Below are 13,374 nucleotides of genomic sequence, written 5' to 3'. Positions count from 1 at the left end.
CTAATAACAATGAAATTTGGTGAAAGGCATAATCTTTCAGGCACACGATTTAATAAAACTGATCCTGCAAACAGCATTATGACCACGCTGGGTCATGTCATGAGGGTGTTTTCTTTCTCTGTGGATGTTCTTCAACTTTGCGATGGACATTCTCAAATCAGGAAAGAGCTTCATTCTTTTAGTCTTTTTTCTTCTCCTGCTTTCTCTATTGTCCTTACCACCCACATTTGCTGTAAGGTGTCCTGATTTCCAATAAATTGGAAAACAATGAAAGAATAGGCTTTCTTCTTTAAAATTAAAAATCTTTTCATAAGCCTTATTTTATATGACTTCAGAAAATCCCAAAAGTCATACTGCAGTTAAAGGCACAAACAGCAACTTTTTTGCTGATCTTGGTGTATTTATAACTCTGTCTACAAAATCAACTCATAATTAGTTTGTGGATTTATTTACTCACTGTACTTTCAGGATTCAAGATCTAAGCTTTAAAAAATTCATAGATTTAAGGTACCTTCTCACAATATACTTTTTTTTTCTTTCTAAATAGGAATATTAAGAAAATCACTTTACCAAGTATTGGTCGGTTTCGTCACTTTACCAATGAAACCTTGCTAGATATTCTATTTTATAATAGCCCCACCTACTGTCAGAAGATTGTGGAGAAAGTGGGAATGGAGATAAACCGTCTGCACGCACTCTTTATGAGTCGGAACCCAGACTTCAAAGGAGGGATCTCTGTTGCTGGTCACAGTTTAGGTAAAATTGTCAAATATTCACATGTTAAGCAAAATATTTGTTGAGTCAGCACTGCTTTCATTGTGGATGACACTGTTGGTGCAAGATTTAGAATTGTAGATTTCAGGTTTTATAAAGGGTAGAGATGAATGCTTCGAGTTTAGATTCTGCCTTTGCTATTCACCTTCCATGAATACCTACAAATGCTTTATACTTTAATTTATTCTGCTGTTTGGTAAAACAAGAACACTGATTATCAGATCTTGATTAACACCTAACTTTGGTACGACTTCTGGCTAGGGACTTTGAGAAAATTAGGAGAATATATTTAGTGATATAAAAAGTACCTAGAACATTATAAAGCAAAATGCTGCTCTTTTTTTTTTAGGTTCTTTAATATTGTTTGACATTCTGTCTAATCAAAAAGATTTGACTTTACCAAAGGCTTCAGGGTCCTTTGTTGTTGCTAATGGAGCTGTGCAGCAGCCACGTGTCCAGGAGAAGCAGGTACGGCCCAGCTGACATTTAGATTTGGAGTTTGAGCTGAACATTTTCCAAAATCTGAACTGTCTGTATATGAAAATATCTGAGGTTTACAAGTGTAATGGAATCATATAGCTTGTTGTTATTGTAAGAAATGGGAGCATGAGTGATTATTAACTTATATGCTCTTTTTTTTTAAAAAAATATATTTTATTGATTTCTTACAGGGAAGAAGGGAGAGGGATAGAGAGCCAGAAACATTGATGAGAGAGAAACATCGATCAGCTGCCTCCTGCACGCCCCCCAGTGAGGATGTGCCCGCAACCAAGGTACATGCCCTTGACCGGAATTGAACCTGGGACCCTTGAGTCCGCAGGCCTACGCTCTATCCACTGAGCCAAACCGGTTCGGCAAGATGTGCTTTTTAGAGCAGAATGGGTTAAGATTTTTTGTAGGCAGGGAGAAATTTTATAGGAGTTTTTCTGAGCTTTGTAAAGTTTCCCCAACTTTATCTCACAGACGCCTGAAGACCCGAAGCTGGCCTTGGATGAGCCCGGTGACCTTGATGTTGAAAATGAAGAAGTCCTGACTCTGCAGGAAGCCCTGGCAGCACTTAGTCTCTCTGAATACGTTAGCACTTTTGAAAAGGAGAAGATTGATATGGAATCTCTGGTACTGATGATAGTTTGATTCATTTTTATTTAAATTTTTTTTCCGGTGTATAAATTGAAAATTACGAATGATTTGAAAACTCAAACATCATAATACATTCCAGATAAGGCAGAAATTTAAGTGTTTAAGAAATTGAAAAACACAGAATTGTGTTTTTTTTAAAAAAAATTGATTTCGGAGAAGGGAGAGGGAGAGAGAGATGGAAGCATCAATGATGAGAGAGAATCACTGATCTGCTGCCTCCTGCACACCCCCTACTGGGGATCAAGTGACCTAGGCATGTGCCCTGATCGGCAATCAAACCGTGACCTGCTGGTTCATAGGTTAATGCTCAACCACTGAGCCACATCGGGTGGGCAAGAATTGTTTGTAAAACACAATCTGAGGAGGCTTTTCTAAGTGTGACACAAAGCCCAAAAGTCATAAATGAAAAAAACTTGCATAGTGGGAGATGCCATAAACAACATTTAAAGACCAGTGATAGGTTAAGAAGAATATTTGGAGCACACGTTATAGACACATGGCTTATTTCCTTACTATTCAAAACTTCTGCAAGTTTCTTACATAAATATATCAACACAATAGGAAAAGAGGCAAAAAATAAGAACAGATGATACAAAAAAAAAAACAAAACAGCTTATAAGAAAACTCATAAGCGAAATGCAAATTAAAAGTGCAGTGAGGCCCCACCGAGGTGGCTCAGCAGTTGAGCGTCGACCCAGGAACCAAGGGGTTGTTGGTTTGATTCCCGGTCAGGGCACATGCCCAGGTATGGGCTTGATCCCCAGCAGGGGCGTGCAGGAGGCAGCCAGTCAATGATGCTGTTTATCTCTCATCGATGTTTCTATCTCTCTACCCCTCCCCCTTTCTCTGTAAAAATCAATAGAAAACATATTTTAAAAAAAAGAAAAATGTTCTTTAAGAAAAAATGCAATGAGATTTTTAACCTATCAGTTTGGCAAAAATAAAGTGTTTCATAATATAGGGTGGGGCAAAAGTAGGTTTATAGTTGTGAGTACATAAGACAGTTTATTTTGTTTATTAATGATTGTATTATTTTCCATATGAACAAGTGTACTAGTAAACCTATGTTTGCCTCACCCTATATACTATGTGGCTACGATGAGGGGAAGTAGGCACTGTTACATATTGTTGGAAACAGTGAATAAATTGGTACAATCTCTCTTGGGGGCAGTTTGGCAGTGTCTTTTATTTTTTATTTGTTTTTTTAAATATTTTTTTATTGATTTCAGAGAGGAAGGGAGGAGAGAGAGACAGAAACATCAATGATGAGAGAGAATCATTGATCGGCTGCCTCCTGCACGCCCCCCACTGGGGATCGAGCCCGCAACCCAGGCATATGCCCTTGGCCGGAATCGAACCCGGTACCCCCCAGTCCACAGGCTGACGCTCTATCCACTGAGCCAAGCTGGCCAGGGCTGGCAGTGTCTTTTAAAATATAAAAAATACATACCTTTTACCCCAACAGATTAACTGCCAGGAATATTTCCTGTGGAGAAATATACACACAAAAAATATGTACAAGGATACTGTAGCACCAGCACTAGCAAAACTTAGAAACACAGTTGGTGTCAATTAGTAAGGCACTAGTGATGTCATTTATGGTGCATCCATGTGATGGTGTACCCTGTAGCTAGTAAATGAATGAGGCAATGTCAGAGATACTGGTGTGAAATGATCTCTTAGGTACATCATGTGAAAAGTTCAGACCTGTTTGCATAGTAGGACATACACACACACACAGCAAAGCATATAGATGCTGCGTATGTGTAAGATCTCTCTCTTGAAGGAGAACAAGTTGCCATCAGCTGCAGCTGAGAGAGATGGGTTGGGTGGATGGAGCAGGACTGGAGGGGAGAGACCTGAAACCTTCAGCTTGACTATAGCTTTTGAATTTTGAACAACCTGCATGAGTTTTCTGTTAAAAAAGTAATAGAATGATTTGGATGTGGAGGGCTAAGATTTTACAGCCTAAATTAACCCATGATTTAAAAACTAATAACTTACCAAAAAAAAGAGAATTGATTGGATCTTAGGTTGCTTTAGATGTGTGGTTTCTTTATAATTTCCTTTTTCAATTTCAAGTCTGTGACTAGACCCATGAACGTGCTGTTTGTGTTCTTTTGCAGCTGATGTGCACAGTTGATGACCTGAAGGAAATGGGAATACCACTGGGGCCCAGGAAGAAGATAGCCAACTTCGTCAAGCACAAGGCTGCCAAACTGGTAAAGCTCATCTTGTCCCAGAGAAAACAAGGCCCTGTGTGACCAGCTTAGGTGTTGGAAGTTTTCATGAATGCCCTCATGAGTAGGCCAGCTAGCGTGCTCCCTGCTCCTGGACACAGTGATGGGGCTGATGGAAGCTCAGGCTTTGGAGTCAGCCATGCTGGATTTTAGGGTCCACATAGGGTAACTGACCACCCAGTTTCCTTGGAACAGAGAGAATTCCCTGAACAAAGTACTTTTCAGTTTTAAAATGGGAATTTCCCAGGGCAAAAAATGGATAAATCCTGGATAAACAGATGAGTTGATTGCCCTGCTTCCCAGTTCAGCCACTTACTCACTACATATCTGTGAGCGGTTTGCTTACCCTTTCTGATCCTTGGTTTCCTTCATCTCTAAAATGGGCATGATACCTTCCTTATAAGGTTCGAATGAGGATGAAGTAATGCATGTGAAGATGAATACCCAATAGAGGTTCGCTCATTTTCTCTTCCCAAACCCTCTCACCTTCTAAAGATAACATACACACACATCTCATTAATAATAGCCAGAAAGCAAAAATTAAATTAATTAATTTATTGATTGCTTTTAGAGAGAGACAGAGAAACATCTATTTGTTGTTCCACTTATTTATGCACTCATTGGGTGCTTCTTGTATGTGGGGATCAAACTTACAACCTTGGCATATTGCAGTGGTTCTCAACCTTCCTAATGCCGCGACCCTTTAATACAGTTCCTCATGTTGTGGTGACCCCCAACCATAAAATCATTTTCATTGCTACTTCATAACTGTAATTTTGCTACTGTTATGAATCGTCATGTAAATATCTGATATGCAGGATGTATTTTCATTGTTACAAATTGAACATAATTAAAGCTTAGTGATTCATCACAAGAACAATATGTAATTATATATGTGTTTTCCGATGGTCTTAGGCGACCCCTGTGAAAGGGTCACGACCCACAGGTTGAGAACCGCTGAGTTAGAGGGAGATATTTGAGCACAAATGATGACACATCAGTCCTGGAACAGTATTGTTCATGCTTTCTGGCCCCGGGAGAAGGGATGGGTTGATAAGAGAGGACTTCCCCAAGGCGTTGGTGCTTGAACTTGAAGGAGAGGCAGGACCTGGGGACAATGAGCAATTTGTTCCCCAAAATAAATGTGAGCAATGCTCCTTCCAGGAGAGGGCCTGCAGCTGAAACAGCCGATGAGCCGAGAGTGAGGGAGGGCAGAGTCCTGAAGGCCCAAATGGCAGGTGTGGAAGTGTGAATTTTATCTTTCGAGTGAGTGGTTCTCAAACGTTCATACGGCTGTGAAAGTCATGATGCCTTTAAACAAACATCATGAATGTTGACCTGTCATCAGTTATAAATTGGCACCAATCCCCTTTTTAATCTAAATCTTAATTTTACCTTTAGAAATTTTAAAATAATATAAAAGTAAATATTAAAACTGCATTATGAAATTTTAGCCATGAGCAACTGTTTCTATAATGAATGGGTTTTTCAACAGAGTGACTCCTTCCTGGTTTTTCCGTTAATACTTATCCCCATGTGCACATCAACAAAACACAGCCTGTAAAACAAAAACAAATGAAAAGCTGCCCTCAGACCCTACAGCATGTCCTTGACTGTATTCTGTAATAAAAGAAAAAGTATTCCATTGTCCTTGGAAAATTTTTAGAAGGAGCCTGATTTATACACTGTAGTTTCTTCGATAGATAAGTTATGGCATTATGAGAATATTTTGAAAGGAGTGAAAATCAGTCAAATGACCTTATTTTTTTCTAATCAGATGCATTTGCCTCTGGATGAACCGTGACATTTTCTTGGCCATGTCGCCATTGGTCGCTCTTCATTTTTCATAGGTAATAAGGTGCTGCCAGATAAATAATAAGATAATATGGTATACGCTATTGATTTACTGCATCTGAAATAATGGGATCAAAATTAGCTAATTATTTTATAATAAGGACATCAAGTATTTGTAGCCAGTGTTTTTTTACCCTTTGTAAACTATCTTAGTGATTCCCATTTGAAAAGGAATAGTTCTTAGTGTTGGGAATATTGGTAGTCACGTATGTGCATGTTGGTTCACTTCGTTTTTACAATTATCGCATGTGATTAGGGGAAACAACAATAGTTTGGCATAGGACAGTTTATGACCTATGTAGACAGCTCTCTTAGCAATTTGGAATGAGTTCTACTAATACAATTGGAGGTTGTGCAGAGTGAGAGAGCAAATTTAAGCTGAAGAGACTGGACACAGTCTTCATTTTGGGTTTGAGATTTAATCTTGTGCTGCCTTCAGAGGGAAGAGATAACAAACCTTCCTGAATGTAGTGGGGGATCAGTTCCCAGCTGGCTGGCAGAGAGCTTTCTTTTTCCTGTCTTGCCTGTTGAAGTCACCAAGTGGACTCTTCCTGCTTTCCTCGGGTTTGGAATTTGTTAATAGATGAGACCTGTTTGGCCAGTGGTTTTGTTGAGGCGTTGTCAAGAAGTGCTTAAATAGAGACTGTCCTGGTCATTCTCAGCCTGGGAAATGAGGGCCACTGAGCACGTGCCTGTGGGGAGGGACAAGTCCACCCAGGGCAGCTGTTCACCTCCCTGGCATTGCTGCCGCTGCCTCAGGCTGTGATGACAAACCAGAGTGAGTGGGTTCCATCGTACTAGATACACGTGCTCCATAATGCTCCCAAAGCTTTTGTTCACATTTATTTTGGGGAACAAATTGATCATAAGTATTTGGGGCAATATGTTTTGACAATTCTTGCTCCTGTGTAGTCACAACCTAAGACAAAAATAGAACGTTTCTGTCACACGTGCTTCTTTCTAGCCAACTCTCCCGCCATACAACTAACCATTATTCTGATTTCTGACACTCTTGAAAATTTTGCCTGTTGTGTATGAAGGGAGAAACAGTATGTATAGACTCTTTGGTATGTGGCTTTTTTTTACTCAAAATCATTCATTTTTATTCCATTGTATGAATAGACCACAGTGTGCTTATTTGTTCTTTCCAAAATGCTTTTGAGAGAAATTAGTTAGTGGCTCCACGCAGACATAATGTTGAATGAAGAAATTTCTCCTAGGTTACACATCTTTATAGAAGTATGTATTTTAAAATTATATAGTACTTCTAAACTGTCTAAAATTTAGATTTAAAAGGAAGAAATTGGCAGTTTTAAACTTTTTTTTTAATATATTTTATTGATTTTTTACAGAGAGGAAGGGAGAGAGATAGAGAGTTAGAAACATCGACCAGCTGCCTCCTGCACATCTCCTATTGGGGATGTGCCTGCAACCCAGGTACATGCCCTTGACCGGGATCGAACCTGGGACCCTTCAGTCCACAGGCCGACGCTCTATCCACTGAGCCAAACCGGTTTCGGCTGAACTTTTTATTAGAAAAGTATTACAAACAGTAGAATGATCTATATGTATGAAAGGCTAAGCGACCAGCCAGCCGGCCGGTAGGTATGACGCGCACTGACCAGCAGGGGCAGATGCTCAACACGAGCTGCTGAGTGACAGCAACTTTGCCGAGTGCCCTCTTGCACTCTGGGACCTCTCGGGGGATGTTAGACTGCCAGTTTTGGCCCGATCCCTGTAGGCCAGGCCTAGGGACCCCCACCTGCTGGGGGGACCCCCATTCATTCTGCAGATGCCCTTTGAGCCCCGGCGCTGCCCCAGGTGCAGCTGGCTGGGGAGAGACTGCGGGAGATTGGCTCCAGGGCCTGTGTCCTGCCCGTCTTGCCCAGTCCTGCCCCACCAGCCACCTTCTAATTAATTTCCTTTCAATGTGCACAAATCCGTGCCCCGGGCCTCTAGTAATATTTATATTTAGACTTAATTGTAACTGTTTTGTTTTTGTTTTTCATTGCCTCTTAATCTTTTTGTCTTACGAATTTTAAAGTAAATTTTAGACATGGCGCTTCTTTCCTAAATATTCAATACTAGAGGCCCGGTGCACAAAAATTTGTGCACTCGGGTTGGGTGGGGGGGGTTCCTCAGCCCGGCCTGTGCCCTCTCGCAGTCTGGGACCCCTTGGGGGATGACCACCTGCTGGCTTAGGCCCGCTCCCCGGGGGATTGGGGCTAAGCTGGCAGTCAGACATTCCTCTGGCAGCCCTTAGGGGATGTCCACTTGCCAGCGGGGAGCAGGCCTAAGCTGCAGTCAGACATCCTTAGCGCTGCTGAGGAGGCGGGAGAGGCTCCCACCACCACAACTGTACTGGCAGCCGGCAGCCTGGCTTGTGGCTGAGCAGAGCTCCCCCTGTGGGAGCGCACTGATCACCAGGGGGCATCTCCTGCATTGAGCGTCCGCCCCCTGGTGATCAGTGTGTGTCATAGTGACCAGTCATTCTGCTGTTAGGGTCAGTTTGCTTATTACCCTTTTATTATATAGGATGTGTCCCTGAAAGGGAGCTTTCTCTAATGACACAATGTCATTGTGCCTCAGAAATTACTAATCACTCCCTAACATTGAGGTAGCATGTGTCCTGGTGAGAGCTCATAACTGAACCTTTTCCTCGGGGTAATGTCATGAAATCTTGGTATTTTACAGGAACAGAAAAAAGCAGCCTCAGAAAAGAAGGCAGCGATGGCAGCTTTGACAAAAGGACAAGAGGGAAGTGCTCAGAAAGCTAAAGAAGTGGCTTCACTCCCCTCAGAGTCCAGTGAGTCTAAGAGGAGACTTCCAGTCGGTGCTTGTGTGTCTTCTGTGCATGTGGATTATGAGTCTTTTGAGGTTGGCACTGGACAGGTAAGTCCACACAGTGACGAGGGCTGCATCTTTTCCTTTGGAGTCACATATCTTTAGCATCATCACATATCTTTCGATTCTTTAATTGTTTATTCCTCATTTATGGGAGGGGTAGAGAAAACAGATTCTAATAAAAATTGTATGCTTCCTTTATAATGTTCAAAATAAGGGCTTGAGTGTGTACTGAATAAATCATATAACTTTTGAAATTCTCTTTATTTCAGCTTTCTATCAATTTTATAGCATTTTTCTCTCATAGCCAATAACAGAAGTGGCAATAGTTAGAAAATTCTGCTTAGAATATATTCCAGTTTCTGTGAGAGAAACTGCTGTGTTCACTGAAGGTGTGTGTTTTTAGTATTCGTAGTGTTTTCCTTGGGGAAACATTGCTTTAAAAATGGATCAAGTGGTTAATGATGGAACATTTAATAATCTACTTTGATATTCTTGTATCACTGCCGTTGAAGTTTGAAATGTCTTTTGGATGTTGCTTTCAGCATATTTTTGTCATAAATAAGGCTCCATTATCATAAGTGAGTTCATGACTGATGTCAAAAGGAAAGGCAGGAAATGGAACTGAATGCTTGTTCAAGTTTTTGAGCCCAATTCATTCATAAAGATTGACTTTTAAAAACGCCTCTCTCTTTTTAAACATGAGAAAGTTTGAACAGACTCTAGCAAATAAAGGCAGCTGTTTTCTCACCTCCCAGTGAAGGAAGGATCAGGGTGTAGGAGATGTGTGGAACCATGAGCTCCATGCCACCTGGACACTCACTGTGTGCCTTTCTCTGGGACTGGGCCTTCGTCATGAAACTGGAATCACGGTTGTCAGTAGCTTTGAGCTCATCTCCCTTAAGCTTTATGGTCACAAGGAAAGGAATCTGCCCTGCTAGTATGTCCTGTTAGGAACATTTCAAGAAGGGATCTTATTTGATGTAGTTTAAGTCACAAGTCCATTCGGGACCAATTCTTGTTGCCTGGAGAATGGGGCACAGGTTGATTGTCCCAGCCCAAGTCACCTGCCACCTCCATGGTGGGTGGGCTGAGGTGAGCAGGTCGGATCAAAATGTTCTTAAGCATTCCAACCACAGCAACAGCATGTGTTGTTCATTATCAGCAAGCCAAGAAATACTGATTAAGCAAATGAAGATTAAAATATAACCTTGGAATTTCCTTAACCAGAACATAATACCATTAGCTGCTTGAAGAAGACCTTCTAGACTTTTATTTGTGCATATATTTTCACAAATACGGGAAAATACTGCATGTAATGCTTTACTAAAGCCATGTACTGCTGTTCTCAAAGAACATACAGTTGAACCTTGCACAACATGGGCCAGTTCACATTGGAGTTGTTCAGGGGTCAACTGTGTGTATTGGGGATATATTCTGTGTCAGTAAACATTTTTCTAAACTTTATTTTTAACGACCATTGTGTTTCACTGTTTTGAAGGTAATGCTTTATTCTGACATTTACTTATTGGATGTAGCTTCCTACAGCTGCCTTAGGAAAGTACCACAAACGGAGTGGCTTAAAACAACATAAATTTACTCTCACGTTTCTGGAGGCTGGAAGTCCAAGGTGGAGGTGTCAGCAGGGCCATGGAGAGGAACTCCTCCTCCCCTCTTTTGACTGTCTGTTGATTTGCCACATGTTCCTTGGCTTATAGATGCATTACTCCGGTCCTCCGTTTCCACAGGGCATCCTCCTGTCTTCACGTCATCTTCCCTCTGTGCATTTTGTCTGCGTCCAAATTTACCCTTTTATAGTAACACCAGTTATATTGGATCAGGGCCTACCCTAAGACCTTATTGTAGCTTAATTATCAGAATAAGACTTGCCAAATAAGGTCTTTTTGGGGAGGACAGCCCATAAAATTGAACATATAGGATCTTTCCAGTGTTTTAATCTTTTAAGCGACCCAGTGATGAACAGTTTTAAACCAGTTTTTCTGTGCACATTTTTTATTCTTTCTTTCAATTAAATGACTAGAAGGTTAGCTGGGACAAAGGATGCATAAAAGAAAATGTTGGTAGTTGTTGCTACTCGCTGCTTGAACGGCTGTGGCTGTTGGCATTCCCACTGCGTGGACCCGCTTACATACAGATTTTTTTCAATACTGTACATGTGTGCTTCTCTTCCTTATGATTTCCTTAAGGACAACATTTTCTCTTCTCTAGCTTACTTTAAGAACAGGGGATGCCCTCTCCCCATCGCCCTCATTAATACAGACCGTCCCCAACTTACGATGGTTCCACGTACAATTTTTCAACCTTATGCTGGTTCAGGAGTGACACACATTTAGTAGGAACTGTATTTTGAATTTAGAAGTTTGGTCTGTTCTCGGGCTAGTGTATGTGGTAGCACACTGTACTGCGATGCTGGGCGGTGGCAGGGAGCGCAGCTGCCAGGCAGCCAGGCTGCCACAAGGGCCCACAGTCAGTGTGTGCTGGATGTTGGGTTTTGTGTTGTCACATAAATTAGTCAACACTTTACTACAAAATAGGCTTTGTAGGAGGTGATTTTGCCTAGCTGTAGGCTACTGTAAGTTTTCTGAACCTGTTTAAAGTAGCCTAGGCTCAGCTACGATGTTCTATATTACATGCAGTTTTCACTTAATATATTGTCAACTTATGATCATTTTTTATTGCTCTTTGTTTCTTTCTAGGTTTCTGTTGTTTATAGCTCATTAGACTTTGAACCAGAGATTTTCTTTGCCTTGGGATCTCCAGTTGGTATGTTTCTCACTGTTCGAGGAGTGGATCGGATAGATGAGAACTACAGACTTCCTACCTGTAAAGGATTCTTCAATATTTATCATCCAGTGAGTGAATTGAATTAACTTCTGTTTTGAAACTGAAGAAGCTGTGCTCTTTATCCTAATAGATTCTAAGAGTCTTATTTCTTAGGAATTAATACTGATTTGGATTTTGTACAACTCAGTACTCTATTCTTATAGATACAGTCCAGTACTCTCCAATAAACTTTTCAACCAAAAAGCCTTTGTTCAAGGAAACTAGAGGCCTGGTGCACGAAATCTGTGCACGGGAAGGGGGTGTCCCTTAGCCTGGCCTGCACCCTCTCCAATCTGGGATCCCTCTCACAATCCGGGACCGCTGGCTCCTAACCGCTCACCTGCCTGCCTGCCTGATCGCCCCTAACCATTCTGCCTGCCTGATTTCTCTAACTGCTCCCCTGCCTGCCTGATCACCCCTAACCTCTCTGCCTCCCTACCTGATTGTCCCTAACCCCTTGTGCCTGCCTGCCTGCCTGATCGCCCCTAGCTGCTCTCCCCTGCCAGCCTGATCACCCCTAACTGCCTCTGCCTTGGCCCCCGCCACTGTGGCTTTGTCTGGAAGGACGTCCGGAAGATGTCTATTCTTTCCAGTCTAATTAGCATATCACCCTTTTATAAGTATAGATAATTCTGTTGCTTTGTGGCAAAGTAATTTTATCTACAAACTTGGAAGTCTTCTTACAATTACCAGTATTTTGAGTAGGTGTGAAAAAAAGTAAATATGTCAGGTTTGCCAGTTTTGTGTGTGGGGTTTTTTTAACCCAACTAAGGTATATAACTCAAAATAAAATAGATTTTTTATAAATTTCCATTTTTCTATTTACAGCTTGACCCAGTGGCATATAGACTGGAACCTATGATTGTTCCCGATTTGGACCTCAAAGCAGTTCTCATTCCACATCACAAAGGCAGAAAAAGACTTCATTTAGGTAAAAAGTAAATACCAGTTATACTGGTAAAACTTCCTTCCTTCCCATTTTTAAAATATTAACACTAAGTCCTTCCTTACAGAATTAATGTTCAGTACCTACTATGTTGAGAACTTGTTTACTACATAATTGATGGTGCTGTAAGGAACGTGATGATGAGTTTCTTCTCCTGATGACATTATCCCTGACAGCATTCTAACTGCTGAGACATGTAGGAATCAGGGAAGGTGGTAATAAAGTGACATGATGCATACACTTTGATAGAATTTGGCTATAATCTTTGAAATTGAGAAGCAGAGTAGCATTTGAACTAATGACCAAACCATCAAGAAATAAGGTTGATGTTCTCAAGTCAAGTGGGTGTTTATTTCCTTACTAACAAGACTGACTTTTCATGTTGAAAACATCCATTGATTCTAAGTGGGGTTTAAGTATCTCGTATGTCTGCTAATGGTTTAAAAGAAGGAAAAGTGATCATGTCCTCTTATTTGAAAGTTTTTTGGGTTTTTTTCTTTCATCATGCTTTAAATTTAACTCTTTTAGAGTCAAAATGAGAAATTTAATATTCAAAGACCTTGATTTCAAATAGGAATTATTAGACTAAAGTAGAAAAGATGAAGGGGTAAGAGTTTCTTCACTTTTAAATTAGGTTTTATCATAAACTCACATTTTAAAATTGTTTCACTGTTAAAGATTAGAAAAAGTCCTCTTTTTACAGTAAGAAAAAGCACATGCCTATGTTTAATT

General features: G+C 40.8%; 1 protein-coding gene across 3 annotated transcripts in view; it reads left to right on the top strand.

Annotated features, from left to right (window-relative positions):
- SEC23IP (SEC23 interacting protein) overlaps window positions 1-13,374 on the top strand; it is a 39,681-nt gene that overhangs the window by 14,755 nt on the left and 11,552 nt on the right. For all 3 annotated transcript variants that reach the window (XM_059661885.1, XM_059661884.1, XM_059661883.1), the window contains exons 9-15: window positions 548-756; window positions 1,124-1,242; window positions 1,738-1,890; window positions 4,041-4,136; window positions 8,703-8,900; window positions 11,570-11,725; window positions 12,525-12,627. In XM_059661885.1, coding sequence (XP_059517868.1) covers window positions 548-756; window positions 1,124-1,242; window positions 1,738-1,890; window positions 4,041-4,136; window positions 8,703-8,900; window positions 11,570-11,725; window positions 12,525-12,627 — 1,034 coding nt within the window. The remainder of the gene's footprint in view (window positions 1-547; window positions 757-1,123; window positions 1,243-1,737; window positions 1,891-4,040; window positions 4,137-8,702; window positions 8,901-11,569; window positions 11,726-12,524; window positions 12,628-13,374) is intronic.

The sequence above is a fragment of the Myotis daubentonii genome, chromosome 13 (genome assembly GCF_963259705.1).
Source record: "Myotis daubentonii chromosome 13, mMyoDau2.1, whole genome shotgun sequence".
NCBI classification, from domain to species: domain Eukaryota; kingdom Metazoa; phylum Chordata; class Mammalia; order Chiroptera; family Vespertilionidae; genus Myotis; species Myotis daubentonii.
Note: the sequence above shows the minus strand (reverse complement) of the source record. Positions and strands in the feature narration are given on the sequence as shown.